Source organism: Oncorhynchus tshawytscha, linkage group LG19 (genome assembly GCF_018296145.1).
Source record: "Oncorhynchus tshawytscha isolate Ot180627B linkage group LG19, Otsh_v2.0, whole genome shotgun sequence".
NCBI lineage: Eukaryota > Metazoa > Chordata > Actinopteri > Salmoniformes > Salmonidae > Oncorhynchus > Oncorhynchus tshawytscha.
Genome location: NC_056447.1, coordinates 24,976,146 through 25,002,247, shown reverse-complemented (window position 1 = coordinate 25,002,247; position 26,102 = coordinate 24,976,146). Strand labels below are relative to the sequence as shown.

Below are 26,102 nucleotides of genomic sequence, written 5' to 3'. Positions count from 1 at the left end.
CCAACCGCCGTGTCTTTGTGAGACGCAGAGTAGGTGAACAGATGATCTCTGCATGTGTGGTTCCCACCGTGAAGCATGGAGGAGGAGGTGTAATGGTGTGGGGGTGCTTAGCTGTCTGTGATTTATTTATAATTCAAGGCACACTTAACCAGGATGGCTACCACAGCATTTTGCAGCAATGCTCCATCCAATATGGTTTACACACTTAGTGGGACTATCATTTGTTTTTCAACAGGACAATGGCATAACACACATCCAGGCTGCGTAAAGGCTATTTGACCAAGAAGGAGAGGGATGGAGTGCTGCATCAGAAGACCTGGCCTCCACAATCACCCGACTTCAACCCAATTGAGATGGTTTTGGATGAGTGGGAGCGCAAAGTGATGGAAAAGCAGCAAACAAGTGCTCAGCATATGTTAGAACTCCTTCAAGACAGTTGGGAAAGCATTCCAGGTGAAGCTGGTTGAGAGAATGCCAAGAGTGTGCAAAGCTGTCATCAAGACAAAGGGTGATACTTTGAAGAATCTAAAATCTAAAATATATGTTGATTTGTTTAACACTTTTTTGGTTACTACATGATTCCATATGTGCTGTTTCATAGTTTTGATGTCTTCACTATTATTCTACAATGTAGAAAATAGTAAAAATAAAGAAAAACCTTTGAGTCGGTGTGTCCAAACTTTTGACTGGTACTGTGTATATATATATATATATATATATATATATATATATATATATATATATATATATATATATATACACAGTACCAGTCAAATAGTTTTACAAAAGTATGTGGACACCCCTTCAAATGAGTGGATTTGGCATTTTCAGCATACCTGTTGCTGACAGATACATAAAATCTAGCACACAACCATGCAATCTCCATATACAAAACATTGGCAGTAGAATGGCCATTACTGAAAAGCTCAGTGACGTTCAATGTGGCACCATCATAGGATGCTGGAAAACAAGTCAGTTCATCAAATTTCTGCCTTACTAGAGCTGACCCGGTCAACTGTAAGTACTGTTATTGTGAATTGGATCAACAACGGCTCAGCTGCAAAGTGGTAGGCCACATAAGGTCACAGAATGGGACCGCAGAGTGGTGAAGAGCATGGAGCATAAAAAACGTCTGTCCTCGGTTGCAATACTCACTACCGAGTTCCAAACAGCCTCTGGAAGCAACTTCAGCACAATAACTGTTTTTTGGGTGCTTCATGAAATGGGTTTCCATTATACGTGATGTCAAGCATCGTCTGGAGTGGTGTAAAGCTTGCCGCCATTGGACTCTGGAGCAGTGGAAACGCCATCTCTGGAGTGATAAATCACGCTTCACCATCTGGCAGGCCGACGGATGAATCTGAGTTTGGCGGATGCCAGGAGAATGCTACCTGCCCCAATACATAGTGCCAACTGTAAAGTTTGGTAGTGGAGGAATAATGGTCTGGGCTGTTTTTCATGGTTCAGGCAGCTTAGTTCCAGTGAAGGGAAATCTTAACGCTATAGCATACAATGACATTCTAGACGATTCTGTGCTTCCAACTTTTTGGCAACAGTTTGAGAATGGTCCCCGTGCAAGTCAATGCCCCAGTGCACAAAGCGAGGTCCATACATGAATGGTTTGTCAAGATCAGTGTGAAAGAACTTGACTGACCTGCACAGGGCCCTGACCTCAGCCCCATCAAACACCTTTGGGATGAATTGGAACGTCGACTGCGAGCCAGACGTAATCGCCCTACGTCAGTGCCCGACCTCACTAATGCTCTTGTGGCTGAATGGAAGCATTTGGACTCCCGAGTGGCGCAGTGGTCAAAGACACTGCATCTCAGTACAAGAGGAGTCACTGCAGTACCAGGTCTGAATCCAGGCCGGAATCACATCACGCGTGATGACCCATAGGGCAGCGCACAATTGGCCCAGCGTCGTCCGGGGTAGGCCGCCATTGTAAATAAGAATTTGTCCTTAACTGACTTGCCTATTTAAATACAAAAAATTAAAAAGTTCCAGGAGAAATGTTCCGACTTCTAGTGGAAAGACTTCCCAGAAGAGTGGAGGCTGTTATAGCAGCAAAGGTGCGACCAACTCCTTAATACCGATGACTTTGGAATGAGATGTTCGACGAGCAGGTGTCCACATACTTTTGGTCATGTAGTGTATGTTGAACAAAATTCGGCAGAACCTCCCACTTGGTCAGCTGACCAGGAAGTGGGTGTTTCTTCGCGATGCACAGGAAGTTGAATAATCAGCTGATACTGGAGGTGTTTTGATGGAAGTTGCTGTTTGTGGAGAGTTTTTATTCCTTCTCTTCAATTCATTATAAAGACACAATCAAGCGATAAAAGGAATTCGGTGGACTTTGAATATTAGCTAAGTGACACGGTTGTAATTTCAATTCATAGCTGCCTGTATTGCTATTGAGTTCTCGATAATGAAGAAAATAGCAACGTAGCTGACGTTAGTCAACGCTTTGAGACGTTCTTTGTTTATGTTGTGCCAGACAAAGCTGCAGTGTTTGGTTTCGTCTTTTTGAAGATCGTTTTATATTTGTTTATAATTGTGAGTGAATATCGATTACAATAACGTTACAGGGGAGCTAAATAATGTTAACGATAACTAGCTAGCATAACTACAAGTTACCGACAATTGTTGTCAAGCCGCTGAGTTGTCCTGTATAGTCTGATCATAAGCGAGACAGCTGAAATCTTTAGATAGTGACGAGTGTGGAAAGACTTCAGTCTAGTTGTTGCGTGGTCGTCATTTTCGCATCACTCAGTCAGTCAGCACATCTGCGACCTGTTGGTAGAACTAGCTAACGTACATGTCAGCCACCAACCTGAGTCTCAGTTGGCTTTGTGTGTAACGTAGCAAGTTGGTTGCGCAATTCCTGTATGCTAGCTACTTGTCAGCAAGGATCACTTCATGTGCTAACAGTAATCGCTCGTCGCTAAATATTATGCGTCTTGGTCTCTGAGAACGTACCATTTGTCCCGCTGTCAATATATTTCATGGTGTTTTATGTAAAGCCGTATTGTTTATGAATGAAGTATTTATTGTGTTAACTTCATATACTTGTATAGAAACAATAGGAGTGTTTAAGAAGAGGATTAGGCAGTTTAGTGTTAAAGAAAGGTCCAGTTCAGGCAGAGAACCTTGTTGAAAATCCTTCTCCCTACTCGCCAATGCTGGATCTGGAAGTTGTTCCTGAAAGATCTTTAGGAAATGAACAATGGGAATTCGCGTTAGGTAAGTGACTCCTGAAGAGACTATTGGGTATTTCTTCAACCTACCACACACCTCAACTAATATGCATGTTTTCCCAGTAAGTTGTTTTTAATGTTTGTTTGTCATTTGTAAATGAGAACTAAAGCAATCTCTTAATATATTGTCCATGTTCTTGTCACAGGGATGCCATTGGCCCAGGCCATTTCCATTTTACAGAAACACTGCCGCATCATCAAGAATGTCCAGGTTCTTTACAGTGAACAAGTAAGAGATTAGTTAACTACTATTGTGTGTGATATAGGGTGTGGGCTGTCAGATTAATTTGACCGTTTTTTGATTGACTGTCCATTGAAATGGTTTGTTATGTTTCTGTGCTTCTAGACACCACTTAGTCATGACCTCATACTCAATTTGACTCAGGATGGAATTAAACTGCTGTTTGATGCCTGTAACCAGAGACTGAAGGTGAGGGAGACATGCTCTGGTTGATCACGGTGCTACAGACAATAAGGCTGTCTATGTTGACTTATCAAGTCTCTCATTACTCATGTTTAGGTGATTGAAGTATACGACTTGAGCAAAGTTAAATTGAAATACTGGTGAGTGATCTCTAGTTCCTTGTGCTAATACCAGTGTGACTGGAGTTGTCATAGCAAATGTATTCACTATATATACAAAATTATGTGGACACCCCTTCAAATGAGTGGATTTGGCTATTTCAGCCATATCCGTTGCTGACAGGTGTATAAAATCGAGCACACAGCCATGCAATCTCTATATACAAACATTGGCAGTAGAATGGCCTTACTGAAGAGCTCAGTGACTCAGTGATCTGGCACCGTCATAGGATGCCACCTTTCCAACAGTCAGTTTGTCAAATTTCTGCCCTGCTAGAGCTGCCCCGGTCAACTGTAAGTGTTGTTAGAAATGGTTTGTCAAGATCGGTGTGGAATAACTTGACTGGCCTGCACAGAGCCCTGACCTCAACCCCATCAAACACCTCTGGGATGAGTTTGAATACTGACTGCGAGGCAAGCCTAATCACCTGACCTCACTAATGCTCTTGTGGCTGATGGAAAGCAATGTTCCAACATCTAGTGGAAAGCCTTCCCAGAAGAGGGGACGCTGTTATAGTAGCAAAGGGGGGACCAACTCCATATTAATGTCCATGATTTTGGAATGAGATGTTTGACGAGCAGGTTTCCACATACTTTTGGTCATGTAGTGTATCTGACAGTTTGTCAGACTGCAATAGTTTGTTGTAGTCAATGAGAATAACTTGTTTTGCAAATTGTTCAGCTTGTGTTGGATGTTGGATTTTGTGCTACTACATATACTGTTATAGTATCTAGGCCTAAATTGTCATTGTCTTGCAGTGGAGTACATTTCAACACTCAGGCTATAGCACCCACCATAGAGCAGATTGATCAGTCCTTTGGCGCCACACACCCTGGAGGTAAGGGAAGATACAACATTTTGTCTTATTGATAGTACTGTGGAATGCTGCAAGGCTTGTTGTGTTTGACCATGTTTTCCTCACTCCCCAGTATACAATGCTGCAGAGCAACTGTTCCACCTGAACTTTCGAGGACTCTCCTTCTCCTTCCAGCTTGACTCATGGAATGAAGCTCCCAAGTATGAGGTGAGACTATTACCTTACCTTGCTATATTTATCCCTAGTGTGCTGTTTTTCTGACTGGCTTTATGGTTAACCCTGTTTGACATAGCTGCTACACAGCAACTGTCTTCCATAACTTGCTCTTCTTGTTCAAACCTTACTGGTTTCCCTCACTGATTTTCTGTGCATTACTTTGCCTGGCCGACAACCCCTCATAGACCTTGTTTACCAGATAAAGAACTAGTCTTTTTGACTTAGAAAATTATTTCTGTTAGCGATAATGAGAACCCCCGTACCTCTTTTCGACACCTTGGCAATGAACAAACAAATGTACATACTTCATTACCAATACAGCATGAGTATTTGGTTTTGAAGAATTTGGTAATGCTGGAATACAAAACAAATTGGCCCCGAAAATGACTCACTATGTCTTTTATTATGAAAATACGTTGTTATAAAGCTTTTGATGTGAGTACTTGTATATCCATGTATTGAATATGAGCTGTTGAAATGCACACGCCAGTCTACTCCCAGTTGTTTTGCTTTGACAGCCTAACTTTGCCCATGGCTTGGCCTCCCTGCAGATTCCACATGGGGCCACAGTGAAACGGATGTACATCTCCGCTGGGAACAACCTACAGGACACCAAGTAAGAACACAATGTATTCACAAGCACACCTGGAATAATGGTTGAACATAGCAAGTTTATGGGGAGATGGAGGATAGGGTGAAGGGGAAGATACTGTGTGTTTGGTGAGCTTGTTTACTCAGATGTAAATCTCCTTCGAATATGATTAGGTTGAAATCTGATGCATTTGAGTTATCTAAATACTTATTATTAAGTATTGAGAGAAAAACATGAATTTGTAGTGACCTGACTATGACTCACTCTGTCGTTCCTCAGGGCCCCAGTGATGCCCCTTGCCTGTTTCCTTGGCAACGTTTATGCAGAGTGTGTGGATGTGCTGAGGGATGGGGTGGGGCCACTTGGTCTGAGACTTCGCCTCCTCACTGCAGGTACTTAGCAAGGGGACATTTGAACCCACTCGTGTCCCATGAGTACAACACCATCAGAACTGTGGAATTCAAGCTAAATCGGTTCAGGTTGGTATTCCTTTTGAGGCTTCCTGAGTACATGCCACTGAAGGGACTGGAGGAAGTAGGTATTTTCCTCCTGTAGCGCAATCAGTCCTCAATTCTATTTGGATCAGGCTACTCTTCTCTTCCTCCCTTTAATTAATGAATTCCTCCAGTACTGTTGTAATGGCTGTAATAGAGCCTCATGGTCTGGAGCTACAATATAGTGCTTTCCTGCCAGTCCCTCAGGTCTATCACATTCCATGCTCTCTTCAGTCCACACATTAGCCCGTTAATCTTGTCACCATATATCACCTCTGACATGCCCCTCCTCTAGGGAGGCTGAGCTAAACAAATGACCTACTACACCCGTTAGATGGGGAGGAGGTCTATCAATATAGGCCCTCATAAATCTCTGTGTTTAGATGTATCTCCTTAGACCAGCTGTTTTGTTTGTCTCTGTGGTTTGATGTATGATATACAGTCCTAATGAAACACCTGAGAGGAAGATGTGCGCCAACAGTTTTGCAACACCAGGTCATATTAAGCTTGCGTAATGAGTGGTCTTCCTATCTTCAGGATGTGGGCCCGGGGTGATGGCTGATGCCAAGGTGCGTGCCGTGGAGAGGAACATTTACTTTGGAGACTCCTGTCAGGATGTGCTGAGCGCTCTGGGCTCACCACACAAAGTATTCTACAAGTCTGAAGACAAGGTTTGGCCCTCCACTCTGCTTCCTGTCTCTTTCTTTCCCTTGACCTGCTCCTTTCAGCAGTTGATATGGTCCTCTCTATGTTGATAAACAAGCTCTCTTCATGTTTGGGTTTCCTGTTTCAGATGAAGATCCACTCTCCGTCACCTCACAAGCAGGTCCCGTCCAAATGCAATGACTACTTCTTCAACTACTTCACCCTGGGGGTGGTGGGTATTGGTGTTCCATGGGGGGTTGTTAGAGAGGGCTTGCCTTAATTATGTTAACATTAAAGCTCAATGTAGGATGTTGCTTGTTTCTTAACACTGTTTGATTGGTCCCTTTTTTTTTTCCCCAGGACTTACTCTTTGATTCTAGCACACACCTGGTGAAGAAGTTTGTCCTTCATACTAACTTCCCCGGCCATTACAATTTCAACATGTAAGCCTCTCTCTGCTTCAGTTAAGACAGCTGGCACCTCATTGATCCTTGGCTGAAGTATACCATTTTCAGACATGATCCATTTGATTAAATGATTTCCAGTAGAGCCAAAAGAGGCTATTAAACTCCTTAGTGGTGAAGTAATTTAGTCACAGGAGTGCTGTTCACTACACTCAGTTACATGTAACTGTCTCTCTCAACAATAGATATCATCGATGCGATTTCAAGATTCCACTTGTCATCAAGAAAGGTGAGTTTTCTAATCAGCATTTTCATTGTATTTGGTGAACTCTGTCTGTCTCCTCACGTATCCCTGTCTGTCTCCTCACGTATCCCTGTCTGTCTCCTCACGTATCCCTGTCTGTCTCCTCACGTATCCCTGTCTGTCTCCTCACGTATCCCTGTCTGTCTCCTCACGTATCCCTGTCTGTCTCCTCACGTATCCCTGTCTGTCTCCTCACGTATCCCTGTCTGTCTCCTCACGTATCCCTGTCTGTCTCCTCACGTATCCCTGTCTGTCTCCTCACGTATCCCTGTCTGTCTCCTCACGTATCCCTGTCTGTCTCCTCACGTATCCCTGTCTGTCTCCTCACGTATCCCTGTCTGTCTCCTCACGTATCCCTGTCTGTCTCCTCACGTATCCCTGTCTGTCTCCTCACGTATCCCTGTCTGTCTCCTCACGTATCCCTGTCTGTCTCCTCACGTATCCCTGTCTGTCTCCTCACGTATCCCTGTCTGTCTCCTCACGTATCCCTGTCTGTCTCCTCACGTATCCCTGTCTGCCTTTCAGAAGGTGCTGCCACTCAAGGGGAGGACTGCACCCTCACTACCTACAGCAAGGTCCGACATGCCTACACTGCTCAGTCTTTGCCTAGCTCACTCAAGAGTAGTGAAAAGAGCAACTATGGGTGAATGTTATAGCTACTTCAGACGAGGTTTGTGTTCTTCTGACTGACTATGGTTGTTTTTCCCATAGTGGGATCAGATTCAGGAGCTTCTTGGACACCCCATGGAAAAGCCTGTCGTGCTCCACAGGTAAGAGATGCCTGGGTATAATTTACATGGCTTCTGTCAGTTGAAACATTTTCACTGGACATCTGACTGCTGGCCCTGCAGTTAACAAAAAGGTGTAAAAAATGACGTGTTTCGCAGGTCATCCTCGGCAAATAACACCAATCCCTTCGGCTCTACATTCTGTTTTGGACTACAGCGAATGATCTTTGAGGTAAGAACACTTGGTGTGTGGGTCGCGTGATGACGGTATTAGATTGAGAAGTACAAAGGCCTGGATGTATGTAAACTATGTAAGGTATGTGTCTGAACTGTGCCAACTTGTCGTCCCAGGTGATGCAGAACAACCACATAGCTTCAGTGACCCTGTACGGAGCCCCCAGACCCAGCAGCAGGGCCAGAGCCGAGGCCATCAGCCACTGAACAGCATCTCACTGGCGCCCCAGACCCCAACCCATACCCTGCCTGAGGGCTGTCTCTCCACCGCTCCACACCAGCCCTGGGCTGATCAGCAGTGTACTCTCTGTCTCAGCCACTGCCATCTTCACACCAGAGAGGCCCGCTAGAAGCTCCTCTGGACCCATCTGCCCCTGTGTGACGGGCGCCTCATGCAGGGTCCTGCTAGGAGCCTTACGGCAGCCATCATCCCTTCTCCCTCTGACTGACCCTGTCCCAATGCCCTTCATCATCAGAACACTTGTTAGATGTGTTGACAGTGTACATTTGTATGCCTGTGAGCAGAAACAAATGCTCACCTGCTTACACAAATGAGCACCTGCATGCATGCTGTAGTTTTTTAAAATTGACATTTGAATACATGATTAACATGCATCAGAAACAGATATCAAAAGCCACAGACACCAAAACCATTTCAAACCTTTCTCCACTATATGTTCATGTTACCGATTTTAAAACACATGCATATGGATGCAGGCTCATCTGCAGCACTAACACATTACGTACATCATTTCATACGCAGACATATACACATACAGAAACAACCATGCATGCACATCGACATAAACCAATGCATGCACACACAAACAATTGCATGAACGTAGTTTTTATTTTTAAGATTACATGCACAAACTGGCCACACCTTGGAGTGTCCTAGTGCTTTGCATGCTGTGAGGGGTACTGTCTTGGTACATGAACAAACACACATACTGGCCCACACACACACATCCATATACTCATGCCATGACCAAGTCCACAGCATAAGCCACCTCCTATTGCAAGGCAGTGAAGCACCAAATACATTTATAGTTTATTTTGTGTTTTTGCATGGAACGATAAAAACATTGGTTTTGACATTTGCACTAAGATACACCATATTTACTTGATTCTTGTCTCCTATCCACTGCGGATTGTGTATTTTGTTTCCATTAGTGATGACTGAGGAAAGGCTCCTGTTCCTCTGTCACCTGAAAAGCCATGCTTCCTTCCTTCCAGATGTACACCATCTCCTCCAACATCCACTGCTACCACTGTCCTTTACAACCTTCCCCCACATGCGCTCTCATCATTGCTCCCGTTCTCCATCCATTTCCCTGATCTCTTTTTCTATTCACAATAGATATCTAAATGAGTCCAGCTAAACCCCTTAGATGTACTTCATCATTGCTGTCATTCATTATCATTTGTTTTGTTAATTTGCCAACATTTTAGCCAAAGATGTTTTAAGTTATTGTCATTTTAGTTTGTTGTCAACTTGACCTCTTGCCTAGAAGAGCTGACATTCCCTCCTAAAACAAGATTATTTTTTATTGCAGGCCCCAGAACCATAATCTTGATCTCATCTTAGTACTTCTTGAATATATGTTCTTTATAATTGCTTTGTGCTTTTTAGTGCAGATCTTTTATCATTCAGTTTTTACTCTAACCAAGATGTCTTCTATATGTGTAGCAGTCTCTTCTGGTGTTCGATGTTTGTACAGATGTGTAAATAGTGTGCCCTTTTCTTTTGGCTTGTCATTTTAAGATAATGGTACGATGTGGGCCTGAATTGTTTTAAGGTCAGAGCACACGCCAGACGCGACACTTCTATTACATAGGAATTCTGTTTGATGTCTCTCCCCCTCTAGTGGAGAGAGCACTGTCTGGCTCCTTAACCCTGGGCCTGAATGGGTCATTCATCTCTATAGCTCAGCTTTAACCACTATTAATACTAGAGACCGATGCTGAAGATGGGATATATCAGAGACAAAGATGGATAGGGAAGGTTGCCCTGTACACTCTGTTTAGAACCCCCGGATGTGTGTGTGGTCAGTCGCCCTGTTATAGTGGGTTGATCATGTACTGGTGCTAGAACAGAGGTATTGTTCGTGTTGTTGTTCTGTCACAGGTGGCTGGTTTGCCTGTCGGCCCCACTCAGACCAGCCCTCAGCTTTGCAGCGTGTGATGCAGGCGTATTACATGGGCATTGTTTATTCTGTTACATTGACTTGTTTCATGAGTTGCGATGAAAAAAGCCTGTACTGCTGTTGATGTTAAACTTATACCCCTTTGCTTTGTTCATGTAGTATACAACAACAAAAAAGCTACAATCCGTTGTTAACGTTGTGCCTCATTTCCCACCAAGCCTGTCTTGACTTCTTTCTGTAAATGAAACTATTGAACAGCATTGAGTATGACTGAGCATGACGAGCTAACATGATCGACTGACTGTCACCCATAGGCCATCATTTCCCTCTCGCTCCAAAAAAAAACATGACAAATTGTAGAATAAAGACTTGATGTACAGTGCAGGTCCTGAGCTCAGTCATGAAGGGCTAATCCTCATCTCAACAACCCCTGGTGTTCTGATTGGAAGATTTGCACAATACACAATACATTGTTTTGGTTCGTTCTAGTTGCTGGACACAGAAACATGTATATCACTGAACATCTCATAGCAAGACTATGGTTTTAACATCAGTCTGACCGTCACCACCGGCCAACCCTTCATGACCTGAGCTACACACACTGGTTGTTGGAGTTCCAATACAATGCAATGCAATCCCGGCCGGGTACATTTGTTGCATCTGATATAACTCACTGTAGATGAGTTTGCATCTATATTAGCGAGCAAACAAATGCGACACAACTGATGTTGTGGTAACGTTACTGGAATGTTACTGCTGAGCATGAGCTGGGCTGTGTTAGCCCAATCTCAGGTGGACATAGATCTTGTTTTAAATGCCAGGAGAAAGGGAATGCTTCCTTTTCAGCTGTTGGCTTTGGCTGTTTTATTTCCTCTCAATTGATCCTATTTTTGCATTGGATTGAATTAATGACTGTAATTAAGACTGTAATTATAAATGAACAACTTCAGTTGAGTGTAATACTCTATTAATGCTATGTATTGTCTCCCTTTACATTGTGTTTTATCCCCACTCCCCAAAGTAGTTATTTTAGGTGGATTCAGTCAATTTAACCCAGTTCTGGAAATGGGAGTTATCCTTAATTCAACATGTGAATCAAATTAATTGGAATCTGGTGTCATATTTTGGATAACTTTACATCTGTACAATAAAAAACATGTAGATCAACATTATCAAGCATGTCATAAAAAGCAATAACCGTTGCTACGGTGAATCAGAACGGTCTGCTTAAAGCTTGCACAATGCTCCTGAATGATGCAAGAATGCTGTGATTAAGATGAGCTCCTCATAAAATCTACTGTCATACTCAACATTTGAATTTTATAAAATTGCTCATTCTGAATTTTGTTAATTTAAAAAAATCCTGTTACTGTGTGTACAAAAAGGATATGAAAATGTTGATGTAATAAATATGACAAAAGTCTTGAGTTGTATTTTTTTCTTTTTAAAGAACAAAAAAGCAGTACATGCACATGTTTTCCACCAGGGACAATTCAGTGTTAACTGATTGCTTTACATTTTGATATCAACAGCATGTCGTCTACTTACAGCATTTGGACTACAGTTGGAGGTATAGCTGAACATAAGTTTAAAAAGAAACAGCATGTAAGGATTCTGATTATCAGAAGTATTGTATATGAAAGCACACCACACTCAACTGTTCAGGGTTTACTCTGGGCTGGTGATTGTCATCTTCAGTGTAGCTAATGGTGAACTAAAAAAGTAGGTGCTGTGCACATAACATTCAGAGTGAATTTACGAACGCACCCAAAGATACTTCATTTACAACGCCGAACTGTATATTCTACTGCACAAAATCAACCTGGCACACGTTTCAATCTATATTGACCTTATTGAGGCTCTGTGCAATAAAATAAACAAAGTAAGTCATACTGTACCTAAATTGAGCAGGGGTGTTTTTAAAACATTACCACCACAGTAAATTTACCAACTGGTTTTTACATCTAGGATTTTTCCAAGAAAAAGATAAGAAAAAAATACTGTTTCCTAGAGACAATGCACATTTACCATGGCTGTAAACTGTTAAGCAAAAACCACTGTGTTACCTAAAAATAACTACCAAACATTCAATCACAGCTTCCATATCCCAATGGCTCTTTCACAGTGTAGTCCCTCTAATCGACATAACACAAAGCCCTCAATGCTTTACAAACACTGTAACATCATAGTCCTGTTCCACTGTAGTCTCAGAGTCCTTCTGTCCTGTTGTCCCGAGTACCTTGCCCCTCCACTTAAAGGGCCATGGGGTGGGGGCCAGGTTACTGTGACAGCTCAGTTGGGGGTCATGCAGCAGGTTCCACATGAGCCAGATCTGTGGCACTGTCAGGCTGTGTACCACCATCAGCTCCCTGTAGAAACAAGGGTCAAACACCTGGAGGTGGGGAGCAGCAGAGGGGCGCACAATTCCAAATGTACGGAAACCTTCATGGCGTGACGGTTTGACTCCGATTCTCTTTAAGCACATGCCTAAGAACACATCGTCAATGGGGAATAATTCTACCTGCTGACACGCTCCACTCAGCCGCCTGGCGGTGTGACCGGACATCACAAAGCCTCCCCCTCCTGCATATGACGGATACATTGTCTGGCCGTACACAAACTCAGGCACAAAGTACTTGCTGCTGCGCCGGCGGATGGGGCGGGCGTGGTGGATGATGTCACCCACAAAGAGGTCCTTGTCAGGCTTCTGACCCTTCAGCATCTGCAAAATGTTGTCTATATTCACGTAGACATCCGCATCACCTTTGAAGATAAACTGGACATTGGAGCAGCTGCCATTCACCCACTGGAGGAAGTGGGTCTCTTTAAGTGTCAAATTGAAAAATGTGTCATCAAAGTCCCAGAGGAGAATGTCCCCAAAGGTGTGGCTCTCATAGGCAAGGAGCCGGTCCCATAAAGGCAGGGCTGTCTTGTTCCTGGGTACCCCAAGGAGGAATACAGTCTTCACTGTCTGCCCATCCTGGAGAACACCCTCTCTTCCCCAGGTGTGCCGCACTACCTGCCTCCTTTCAAAGTCTGCGGCTACAGACTTGATAGTAATGAGCATGTAGAGCTCACCTGAGCACTTCCCTGGCTGGTCTATCAGCAGTCTGAAGTCCCGGTTGTCCTTATCTCTTAGGTAACCTTCAAAGTCAAAAGGTGGTTGTGTGGGTAAAACAGGAGCAGCCTTTGTTGGAGCAACCTTCTTTGTCCCCTCATCTTTCTTTGACTTGGATCTAGATTTGGTCTTGGTCTTAGGTTTGGATTTAGACTGAAGTTTGGACTTTGGATGTGACTGAGGCTCAGACTGGCACTTTGTCTTATCTGGGTGCATAGAGGGGACCAGTTTAGTCACATGGCTCTCTGGTAGAGCCCCTAGAAGAGCACGGGAGCTTGTAGAGCCCTGCTCTAAGTGCCAAGTGTCCCAGGTGGGAGTGAAGCATTGGTGGGCATACAACAGCAGACAGAGTAGCCCCAACATGATCAGGGTGCACAGAACATCTCCTTTTATGTGAATTCTCCTCATTGTGTCCCACTGAACCTATTTCCCTTCAAAGGCTGATTTAATTTACAACTCTTTTCCCATTAATTTGTATGTTCCTCTTCCACAGGATCTCTGAGATCAGAAAGCTCCATATAGCATCCTGTGAAGAGTTCACAATACTGATCACCCATGCAAGAGCAATTCCCGAGAGGTTTTCTGGGGGACCCTGAGGTCCTGCTGGATAATGCTCCGTAACCCAACACTCTGCAGTCCTTATGTTTCTACTCCAGTATCTCAGAAGAGTTTTCCCTTTAGTCTGCAAAATTCATTCCATTCCATCTCTTCAGCAGGCTGTAATCCTAGATATGAAAATAAATCACGAGAATTACATTGTACACAAACAAGGAAAATAACAAAATATATTTGACAAAAGTTTTTGTTGTTGTTACTTTTACATTTGCAGTTACTTTGTTCTTATTTTTCTTTGACTTATTATTCATAAATTATCTGCAGTTCAAACTCATTTCCCCAAGTTTCCAGAACTAATGCAAGAATGTTCCTACCTTTTCCTATAGCAGACACGCCCCCTCAAAGGAACAGAACAGATCATCTCCCAGTAGTCTACAGAAATTGACCACGGTTTCAAAGTTAGCGTTCAAATGACACCTCAGAAGCAAATGTTAAGCCAGACCAAAATGTTCCAAAAGATTTTGAAGAACGACTTCATTGCCACCCTCTCCTATAGGAAAAATCTGGTCAATTCGGCTATTATGAGGGCGTGTCAGATCTTATGTAAACTCTACATAAGATTTCTAAATAGAAAATTATTTATTGCGTGCGTTAAAACATAGTGTTCCTAACTCAATGTCCCTATCTTAATCTCATTCACTAATGTAACTATTTATTGGTTCACCATGCAGTTTATAATTGGCAAAAATACATCTTAAAATGCATCATTTTTCGGACATGCATGCGTTAACTCAAAGGAAAGCTTTTGTCGCATGTAAAAAAAGAAAAAAACCGACCATGACGCATTAGATTTACATATAATTGCCAGACTGTTGCATATTTGCATAATACAGGGAGTCCTATATTGAATGACAGCGTTTGTATTGTATCAGTATATGTGTACAAAGTATTATATCTACGCATCAGTCATCATACTTACCACAACATATGAAAGTCACCAAAGAAATTTATAGCGCAACTGCCAAACCCGGGAACATCTGGTTTCTGTATGAAAACTGCAGTCTCTGACAGTGCTGGGGTCCAACAAAAACGAAGTTTAAAATGGAGAGAGAAAAATACATGAAATGAATACAGACCTACATGGTGTATGGAGGGAGGATCAGTAAGGTAAAGTTAACTTTTTGAAAAACGTGCAAAATTGGCAAGACAGCATTTTAACGGTATTCATTTCACTGGTCACGTGACACGTGTGGGAGTCGCTGGTCCAGCTGTGCGCCAGATGCCAGCGCAGCAACTGGAAGCGGACTCTCCAAGAATATGAAGGAAGGGGAAAGGGGGGAGCATAATGATCCGGACCTAGCAGACTTATTTTTTTTGTCAGACACTTTGTACTTTTATCGTGGTGATTGATGTCCTTGCAATACACCACCATATGCACTTCTAGCCCCTAGCTGTCTTAAATGGCTGCAATTTAGGAGCTGGATACACTTAACAGCAATCTGTCCTGAGAGACATTGAAGACATTCATTCAACCAACAAGACTTGAATGAAAATACTACAATGAAAACAAAAAGAGACATATTAATTTAAAAGACCATTTCATTTAGAGTTACATTTTCTACACACACAAAGTTCCCTGTCTATTTACAACCTACAAAATGTAAACGTGTATCACACTATGCTGGTCCCATTTAACATTAAAGGAGTATAGATTTATTTGGCTAGAAAACCACATTTACAACATGACAGTTACTCCCACCCACTGACTCTTCTAAAACATCACTGCTGACCAATATGACATCTTGGGGTGCTTTTCTTCAGGCCTTGCCACTAGTGAACTAGACTTTCTTCACACTTATAAATCCTCCTCTCCTGGCTCCCCCCGGACTGGCTCCCCCCTCTCACACAGGGGGTACCATCAGGAAGAGGCTGTGCCTGCTCTCATGATCTTGAACAGGGCATTGACATTGTTGTTTTTGATAGCGTCCCGGCAGGCTGTGATAACCTGATTCTTCGGCTTACCCACTGAGAGAGACAAATAGTAGTAGAGGTTAGGAAAGACCTGAACCCTTCAAAACACATTCAAACCTCTACAATTGCTATCCCCCACTGATCACCCTGTCAACCCCTACTCACCTCTCAGTCTCCCTGCCCTCTGAATGGGCTTGGTTGACAGACTTAAGAGCATTGTGATTGTTGGATCCGATCTTGTACTCATTGATCAGGTCTCTCTACAGGTCATAGAGCTCAATGTAGAGCTTCTTCATGTTCCTCCTGTCATGCAAAAAGATGAAGGGATGAAAAGAAAAGCCAAGCAGAGAAATCATGGTGGTTGTTGTGGCTTCACTAACTTGTCCCCCATGAGTTGTGCGTCCTCTGCCTGCTCCAGCATGTTATGGATGTGATTAGAATGATCTGCAATGGCCTCCATCAGCATTTGGTGGACAGAGTGATAGTCATCTACCTGTTCAAACAATAGGTAACTTTGCGTAACAGTATGTAACCCTGTTTCTCTGAAGGAGATGAGGAAGACATCTCACTATGGGACACGCCCTCTTTTGTGGGTCATTGGTTGAAACCAATCATGCCTAACAGACAAATCAGAGCTTTACGGGTGTATGCCCCGTGTGTCTGTATAACACCCTTCACTGCTCTGGTTTCCTCATTCTAAGAACTACCTCTTACACAAATCGTGCAAGAGGGGCAATCTGGTGAGATCTCCTTCAGAGAACCGGGGTTATATACCATAACCCAAAGTTTTCTTTCAGTCGACTCGGTTGGACATTTCACTATGGGACACTTGCAAAGCTCCCTGATTGCCAATAGTACCTTTCCTGAGAAGCCTGTTGTGGTACTTGGTAATGTACCTGATCCATCCTACTCAGCTCCAGACCAAGGACTCTGTGCGTCAGGGAGGTCGCAGTAACGTCCACGCAATAGAACCTCACAAAGGTGTGAGAGGAAGCCTAACTAGCCGCACAAATCTCCAAGACGGAGATGCTTCTATACAGTGTCCATGACGTGGCAATTCCTCAAGTGAAATGTGCGCGGACACCCAGGGGAGACTGCAATCCCAGACAACTGTACACCTTGGCTATAGCCTCCACTACCCAATGGGTGAGGCATTGTTTGGACAAAGCCCTACCCTGATCAGGGGTGGAAAAGCAAATAAAAAGTTGGTCACAACTCCGGAATGGCCTAGTGCTGTCCATGTTCAGTAGATGCACAGTGCACGCACTTAAGGCGCCGCTGCTCTGGAGAAGAGAACAGCGGAGGGTGGAAGGGAAAAAGGTCACTGGCATGACTACTATAAGTCATGGGAATGACCTTAGAAATGAACGTGGCGTAAGGATGTATCATAGCCTTGGAGTAGTCGGGGGTGAAACTGTGTGCATGAAGGACGAACCGAGAGCACATGAAGGTCACTAACACACTTGGCCATAGCCAAGGCGAACAAACTGGGCTGTCTTGTATGACAGAGTCTTAAGATCCACTGTCTCCAGGGATTCAAAGTGATTGCCTGTAAGTTCATCCAGAACCATTTCCAAATCCCATGATGAGGAAAGTGGCTTGGAGACCAGACAGAGAATTGGAGACCAGACAGAGAAAGGTAAAAAGGGATGGTGCTTCAATGGTGGGGTAACACACTGAAGAAACAGCACCGCTCGTGCTAGCCAAACAAACCGAATGGGGGTTTAGCCCAAAGGATTCTAGCTAAAACACCAGTGGAACCGTTAGCACACTACACAGCCAAGACATTCAAAGGTTCAGCTAGCTAGCTACGAACTGTGGAATCCGACAGAGAGTAGAGACCCCAGGTATAAGTAGCTTAAATTTGTGGGAACCTGCAATTAGCGGGATGCTAAAGCAGTGTAGCTAGCCAATGACAAAAAGTTCTGCTAACAAGCTAACTAAGGTATCTTCACTCTGTAAAGTTAAGCTGAAAATTTCAGAATTCCTGAAAATAGAAAATAAGCCACCCAATGCTCCATGGTGGGGTGGTAACCCACCAGGAAAGAAAAGTTAAGTTGAGAGCTAGTTTTCTGAAGAACACTGCTTAGTGAGCTAGTACCCAAATAGACTTGTGACGATGCAAAGAAATAGGAAACCAGAGCAGTGCAGGGTGTTATATACACGAGGGGCATACACTCACAAAGCTCTGATTGGCCTGTTAGGTTTGATTGAATAAGGCTTCAACCAATGACCCGTAAAAGAGGGTGTGTCCCATCGTGAGACGTCGAACCGAGTCGACTGAAAGAGAACATAGAAATGTTAGGCCCACTACACAAAAATAAAGCGATAACAAAGATGTTGTGAGGTTGTTAACGAGAGAAATGCCATTGGTGTGAAGGTTGAGGTGGGTAGTGTGGGAACAGGTTTGTTCACCTCAGTCATGGTGGTCCGCAGCTTCCCAAAGTACGTGGGGAAGTCTGCCTCTGCCTGTAGGTCTATGTCATCTGTGATTAGTGTGATCTGATTGGAAAGCAAAGAACCACTGAAGGGGCCATTTTGAAATACTACAGATCTCCTGTGCACGAAGATGTGTGTTAACACATGTAGACATACCTCTGCCCACGGCGCAGAAAGTTGAACGTCACAACTGGGGTATCAATGCCTTCCGGTAGAAGGATGATCTGGTTCAGCCACATGACGACCTAAAGACGAGAATACAGATTTTCTGTAATAACAGTTAACATTACTATGAAGCAGAATGCCAGAGGGGCTTGGAAGAGTCTGTAGAGGAGCGTGACAGCACATGGAAGTGTGTGTGTAAGTTAGAGTAACAGAGAGTGAAATACAAAGAATGAATGTGCTTACTCTCTGTGGCCTGGCGAAGGTGACTTTGCTAGTAGGTTGAGATACCTCAGGATCAACAGGATCATACATGGAGAAGCCAGGCAGCTGACACATAATTCTTAAAGACGTGGAACTGAACGCGGGAGGAAAGGGAAGAGAAAGAAAAAGCACATTCAAATTACAAAATGATGTATTGTTGTCATTAGACAGAGCTAAAGTACTGCTAAACTTACAAAGTCGGAAAGTAATTGATAAGTCAAAATCAATGATTGGTTGTTTAAAAGTGTGAATTTCACTGGCAAATCACTTCACTAACACATCTATGCAAAGGACTCAGCTGTCTCTTTCATAATTAAAATATGTGTACCTGCTCTTGCCGCAAACAAAAGCTTTGATGTGTAGATCCACAAGGAGGAATGATGGGAACACGGATACAACCAGACCAATTCTGGGCACTGGGGTGTACCACATGACTTTCACTCTCGAAAATTCCCTCAGCGAAAATCAGCACGGCTCTAATGATGGTCTCTGTAGGGGGAAATCCAAGAGGACAGTACTCAGCCCACTCAGTTACCACAGCAAGCCACATGAGGCTGCACATTCTGGATTATAGGATGGTGAGTGGAGAGAGTGATTGGGTTGAATGTGGGACAGGCTGAAGTTTGGTCAGCATGGTGAGTTTCTGTGTGGTTTTAGGACTGTGTAAGTAAGCTGCTTACTGTGTTTTGATGACAGTGCATGAATGTGTTGGTGGTTAGTAGGGAGGGTATCTGTTTGGGGTGATGGTGTTTACCATTGGGCGTGGAGATGCTGAGCTCTGTGTGCCCTCTGGGACGCCGTGGCAACTCTGACAGAGGGCAGTCTAGAGCTGGGTATTGGCTGGTATCACCCCCATCTGGGTATCACCTTCTGAAGTCCCTGGGACAGCCTGCTGCACAAGACACACAGTCCTTTACACTAAGGTACAAACACTATGCATGTGTATGTTTGTACATAGAGTGGGAGGATCCATGTTCTCCTCAGAGTAACTGATAGGTCAGGGAATGTTTGTCTGAGGTGTGGGTGTTTGATTGTACATGTGGGCTTTAGCATTTTCTTCTAATATTAGTTACTTCAGAGAGTTTCAGTGTGTATATATAAATGTCAACGTGTGTTTGGTTGTAGCTTTATCCTCATAGTTGATTGTGTGAAAGTGTTTCTCAGTGTCTGTTCTTAGTAGGGCTCTCCCCAACTAAAGAAAATGTTGGTCGACGGAGAGTCGTCTTTTCTTTCGACCAATCGATTGAAATTTATCGATTAAAATACAGTGGGGCAAAAAAGTATTTAGTCAGCCACCAATTGTGCAAGTTCTCCCACTTAAAAATATGAGAGAGGCCTGTAATTTTCATCATAGGTACACTTCAACTATGACAGACAAAATGAGAAAAGAAAATCCAGAAAATCACATTGTAGGATTTTTTATGAATTTATTTGCAAATTATGGTGGAAAATAAGTATTTGGTCAATAACAAAAGTTTATCTCAATACTTTGTTATATACCCTTTGTTGGCAATGACAGAGGTCAAACGTTTTCTGTAAGTCTTCACAAGGTTTTCACACACTGTTGCTGGCATTTTGGCCCATTCCTCCATGCAGATCTCCTCTAGAGCAGTGATGTTTTGGGGCTGTTGCTGGGCAACACAGACTTTCAACTCCCTCCAAAGATTTTCTATGGGGTTGAGATCTGGAGACTGGCTAGGCCACTCCAGGACCTTGAAATGCTTCTTACGAAGCCACTCCTTCGTTGCCCGGGCGGTGTGTTTGGGTTCATTGTCATGCTGAAAGACCCAGCCATGTTTCACCTTCAATGCCCTTGCTGATGGAATGATGTTTTCACTCAAAATCTCACGATACATGGCCCCATTCATTCTTTCCTTTACACGGATCAGTCGTCCTGGTCCCTTTGCAGAAAAACAGCCCCAAAGCATAATGTTTCCACCTCCATGCTTCACAGTAGGTATGGTGTTCTTTGGATGCAACTCAGCATTCTTTGTCCTCCTAACACGACGAGTTGAGTTTTTACCAAAAAGTTATATTTTGGTTTCATCTGACCATATGACATTCTCCCAATCTTCTTCTGGATCATCCAAATGCTCTCTAGCAAACTTCAGATGGGCCTGGACATGTACTGGCTTAAGCAGGGGGACACGTCTGGCACTGCAGGATTTGAGTCCCTGGCGGCGTAGTGTGTTACTGATGGTAGGCTTTGTTACTTTGGTCCCAGCTCTCTGCAGGTCATTCACTAGGTCCTCCCGTGTGGTTCTGGGATTTTTGCTCACCGTTCTTGTGATCATTTTGACCCCACGGGGTGAGATCTTGAGTGGAGCCCCAGATCGAGTGAGATTATCAGTGGTCTTGTATGTCTTCCATATCCTAATAATTGCTCCCACAGTTGATTTCTTCAAACCAAGCTGCTTACCTATTGCAGATTCAGTCTTCCCAGCCTGGTGCAGGTCTACAATTTTGTTTCTGGTGTCCTTTGACAGCTCTTTGGTCTTGGCCATAGTGGAGTTTGGAGTGTGACTGTTTGAGGTTGTGGACAGGTGTCTTTTATACTGATAACAAGTTCAAACAGGTGCCATTAATACAGGTAACAAGTGGAGGACAGAGGAGCCTCTTAAAGAAGAAGTTACAGGTCTGTGAGAGCCAGAAATCTTGCTTGTTTGTAGGTGACCAAATACTTATTTTCCACCATAATTTGCAAATAAATTCATAAAAAATCCTACAATGTGATTTTCTGGATTTTGTTTCTCATTTTGTCTGTCATAGTTGAAGTGTGCCTATGATGAAAATTACAGGCCTCTCTCATCTTTTTAAGTGGGAGAACTTGCACAATTGGTGGCTGACTAAATACATTTTTGCCCCACTGTATATATAGACACACCCTATGTTTGAATAAAATCAACTATATATAGACTACTGAGTCTGTCTGATGCTTAAAGCAATGCAATTAAAAATGAAGACATAAAATGACTAAAGAGGGAGAAAGACATCAATATCGCCTAACCAGAACAGTTTCATTTTGTTTATAGTAAATCAATATCATGTGGTTAATCAAAATTCTATGAAAATGATACAAATCTAAAAGTAACTTGCCAATATGTAGAAGTAGCCTACATAAAGCCAACAAATAAAAACATTGCAACCAAATATCCTGATAAAAATAAATATCCTATGAATCACATTGGCTACTCATGGCCTGTCTGCAAGGAACTTGACACATTGTGTCAACTATTAACTTGATCCAGCATGAGGTGAGCAAACTTGCAACATTGTATAAAATATTCTGGGCCCTCAGAGTTTCCTGCTCCAGTGAGCTCCAGACAGACACAGCTGTAGACTATTTGCGTAATGGATAAGAATTAATCAGGTAGGCATATTTAATGATGTTTTCACTGGATTAGAGCATGACATTTTTTTCCCCTTTCATGCTGAGTAGTTATGGAAAGGGAGAGAGCTGAAAAGATGTTTCTAATAGGATACGTTGAGGAACGATTGTCCTTCTCAATGGATGTAAAAACAGACTTAATTTACTTGCTGTTTGAGGCGGGAAAAAAAGTGACTTTGAGAAGCTCCACAGTAATGGTGAGTTAAGACTATCATAAATAGTATCAGATCCCCAAATGGGCACATAGGCCTACATTTGTGCGCAGGCCAGGTATCCTAGGCCTACTTCTATGTGTAATCTGGCGTGTGTCTTTACTCAAGATTAACAGGAGCGATCCAAAGAAGAAAATGAATACATTGACAACTCATAAATGTAATTAAATAAACCCAAACCTTTTTCTCACAAGTGTAGCCTACGTTGGGCGCTCTGCAGACAACATTTCCACTCCTACAATGACAACAGAAATTACCGTAATTAAACAAACAATGTAGATGAGAAATTATAGAAATGAATAGTAGGCTAAATGTACTACTGGTGATACCGGTGTACCCTTCCTGAGGCCTCCGCAATGGATTAGTCTGCCCAGAAAGGCGTGAATCAGACAGGTGTCTCGTGTGCCATACATTTTTTAAATATATTTGCCACAGCTCGACTAACAAAATCTCGGTCGAACAACAGCCTATCGACCAGTGGACTAAATGGGGTCAGCCCTAGTTCTTAGAAACCTTGGCATTCTCCTTATAGTTGCATAGTTCCAGTAGCAGGTTCTGCCTGAGTTGGCTCAGCTCTCGGATCAGATCCTGCTCCACACTGGAGTCCATCAGGTTCCCCTTCATCTCCTTACTGGCAGGCAGGTAGCCATGCACTGACAACAATCATACAACACATTGGATGTCAAAGACAAATTCTGAGAGAATACACACAAATACACACAAATAAACTAGGCCTATTAGAAGTAGTAGTAGTGTTACTATGTCTTTACCTTCTCCCTCCACAGAGGTACAGATGAGCTGGATCTGTCCATCCATGCGATAGTCCCTCTCCACCACTCCAGCCACAGAGGACGAGAAGCTGTCTTTGAAGATGACTTCAAAGATTACTTCTTCAAGGGGCCTTACAACATTCCTTACACTTGGAGGAAAGGTTGGTGCCAAGTGTCAACCAGTTTCTAGACAATGTGACAAAGTGAAGGATTAGAGGACTTTGAAGACTCTCTTTGATTGGTTCTGTACTCATTTTAACAAATAGGTCTTCTCAATTGCCCTAAATTGATTGTTGACTGACACATTAAGGTGGTTTACCTTTCCATTGGACCAGCCCTTGATGAGTTCTACAACACCGTCAGCATTAAGGTCAGATACATGGATGCTCATTGCATGGTTCTTAGACTGCAGAGGGAAAGAGGGACAGTTATTGGCACATCTTTAAACATAATGCTGGTTCAAATTCAATACATTTTGTGTAAAGTGACAGGGATGCATTAAGAAGGAAAACTAATATTCCACCCATTCAAAACATGCAGTACCTTGATTATCCAGTAGTGGGCAGTGTGGTCATAAACACCCACTGTTCCATTGGCAAGTGCATAAGCAAACCTGCTGCCATGCTTATGACAGAGGGAGGTAACCTTCTGAAAGATACAAAGAGAGAACAATCAGCACACATCCTCTCTTTGCTGACATTTTCTGTACTATACACAGCAAGATTTTTTAAAGTTTTAAAACATCAAATAGCTGCAGAAACATAACTCTGGGTATGTAATATATTATTGGTCACACGTGTTTGCAGATAGCTATTGCGGGTGTAGAGAAATGCTTGTGCTTCTAGCTCTGACAGTGGAGTAATATCTAACAAGTAATATCTAACATTATTAAAGGGCTAGTGTTTCATTTCATTAAAGTGGCCTGTGATTCCTAATCTATATCTATAGGCAGCAGCCTCTGATATGCTAGAGATGGCTTTTTAACAGTCAGTGGTGTAGTATAGAATACAATACAGTATATACATATGAAATGGATGATGCAATATTTTAACACAATTTAAAAGTGACTAAGATACTGTAGAATAGTGTGGAGTGCAGTTTACACATATGAGACGAGTAATGCTAGATACAGAACTTTATTATAGTGGCTACTGATCCATTTCTAAAAGTGGCCAGTGATTCCTAATCTATGTCTATAGGCTTCTGCCTCTGATGTGCTAGTAATGGCTGTTTAGCAGTCTGATGGCCTTGAGATAGATGTTTTTTCGTCTCTCGGTCCCAGCTTTGATGCACCTGTACTGACCTCGCCTTCTGGATAAATGCGGGGTGAACAGGCAGTGGCTCGGGTGGTTGATGTCCTTGATGATCTTTTTGGCCTTCCTATGGCATCGGGTGCTGTAGGTGTCCAGGAGGGCAGGAAGTTTTCCCCCAGTAATGCGTTGGGCATACCACACCACCCACTGGAAAGCTTTGCGGTTGTGGGTGGTGCAGTTGCCGTACCAGGCGGTCATACAGCCCGACAGGATGCACTCAATTGTGCATCTGTATACCCTAATGTCAAAGTCCTCTGATCTGACAAGAAGCTGCAAAGACCAGACAAAATAAAATATACACAGTATATTACCCATTTTAGGATCTCGTATATTTATGTAATAACAACATTTAAAGTTGTCTAGCTGTACATTGCAAAGTACTTGCTTTCATCTTTGGATAAAACTTCTACTAAATAAAATGTCACCTCATTTTTTCAATTGCCAGTAAAGAAACAGAGAACCAATGACCGGACATTATCCCCCGTGTCCTGAAAAGGAACCCAGACAAACAAACAAACATATAATTTCCTCAATTGTGGTAAAACTATTCATATTTCAATGTTAGACAACAGTTCATATGATAAAGAGGAACACAATCCATACTGTCCAGAACTGGTCGTTCCCCTCACAGTCAAATCTTTGTAAGGCACAGTTTCCTCCGATGATGGTGAGGGGGGACTCAATGTTCGCCAATTTCCCTAAAGCGGTGGCATTGTCCCCATCTGTCACCTAGAGGAAAGGAAATAGCATCATTATTTGCAAAACTGTATTATTATGTAATACTACTACAACAGAAGCATGATTATATTGTATCATTGCTTCCTGTCCAGTTCTTGGCTCACCTCTCTGTTGAAGATGTCAGCAATTTCGTGTACATCATAGGCCAGGTTTGTCTGGGTGCCCACGAGGAGCGTGTCTCCAGTGGTGTTGGGTTGTCGAGTACCAGCTGTCAAGCAGCTCAATGCCTGGTTGATGTTGAGCAAAGAGATGTCTGAGTCCTCTGGCTCAGACGGTAGGCTGCCTGCCACTGGCCACGCATGTGAGGGTTATGGATGAACACCTGATAGAAGAGAGAAGATTGAATTACTTGAGCTGGAGTGCTATATTACGATGCATCAAGCTTCATGCATATATGTAAATGGAAACTACCAAAGGGAACTGGGTGAGGCCATACATTCCCTGATTGTGTGACTGCAGTGAGGCATGGGTGGATCCCTTTAAACTTGCCCATTGTAACCATGCAAGGGTTTATTTTATGGTTCATCTTGAGGGTGAGTGCCTTCGGAAAGTATTCAGGCCCCTTGACTTTTTCCAAATGTTGTTATGTTACAGCCTCATTCTAGAATAGATTTTTTTTTAAATCCTCAGCCATCTACACACAATAGCCGATAACGAAAAGTGAAAACAGGTTTTTAGACATTTTTGAAAATGTATTTTTTTTAAATCAACTGAAATACCTAATTTAGATAAGTATTCAGACCCTTTGCAA

General features: G+C 43.0%; 2 protein-coding genes and 1 pseudogene across 4 annotated transcripts; 1 reads left to right on the top strand and 2 right to left on the bottom strand.

Annotated features, from left to right (window-relative positions):
• Window positions 1-2,226: 2,226 nt before the first annotated feature.
• LOC112218527 (phagosome assembly factor 1) lies at window positions 2,227-11,844 on the top strand. 3 transcript variants are annotated; one of them, XM_024379383.1, is made up of 16 exons: window positions 2,227-3,243; window positions 3,404-3,486; window positions 3,604-3,687; window positions 3,778-3,821; window positions 4,599-4,678; window positions 4,770-4,864; window positions 5,392-5,489; window positions 5,745-5,857; window positions 6,497-6,630; window positions 6,753-6,836; window positions 6,965-7,047; window positions 7,254-7,297; window positions 7,838-7,887; window positions 8,024-8,082; window positions 8,200-8,272; window positions 8,392-11,844. In XM_024379383.1, the coding sequence occupies exons 1-16, from the start codon at window positions 3,180-3,182 to the stop codon at window positions 8,479-8,481; spliced, it is 1,278 nt and encodes a 425-aa protein (XP_024235151.1). In that variant the 5' UTR covers window positions 2,227-3,179; the 3' UTR covers window positions 8,482-11,844. The 3 variants fall into 3 exon arrangements, 2 of the variants coding, with proteins under 2 accessions (XP_024235151.1, XP_024235153.1); XM_024379385.1 differs by having other exon boundaries at window positions 2,228-3,243; window positions 5,425-5,489; XR_002948632.2 differs by lacking the exon at window positions 7,838-7,887.
• An 18-nt stretch (window positions 11,845-11,862) lies between these two features.
• Window positions 11,863-15,051, bottom strand: LOC112218526 (UDP-GlcNAc:betaGal beta-1,3-N-acetylglucosaminyltransferase 9-like). The gene is made up of 2 exons (XM_024379382.2): window positions 14,469-15,051; window positions 11,863-14,264 (listed from the first exon to the last, which is right to left on the bottom strand). Exon 2 carries the CDS (start codon window positions 13,945-13,947, stop codon window positions 12,580-12,582), a length of 1,368 nt encoding a protein of 455 aa, XP_024235150.1. The 5' UTR covers window positions 13,948-14,264; window positions 14,469-15,051; the 3' UTR covers window positions 11,863-12,579.
• Window positions 15,052-15,675: 624 nt separating this feature from the next.
• Window positions 15,676-25,718, bottom strand: LOC112219229 (annotated as a pseudogene).
• Window positions 25,719-26,102: the final 384 nt, after the last annotated feature.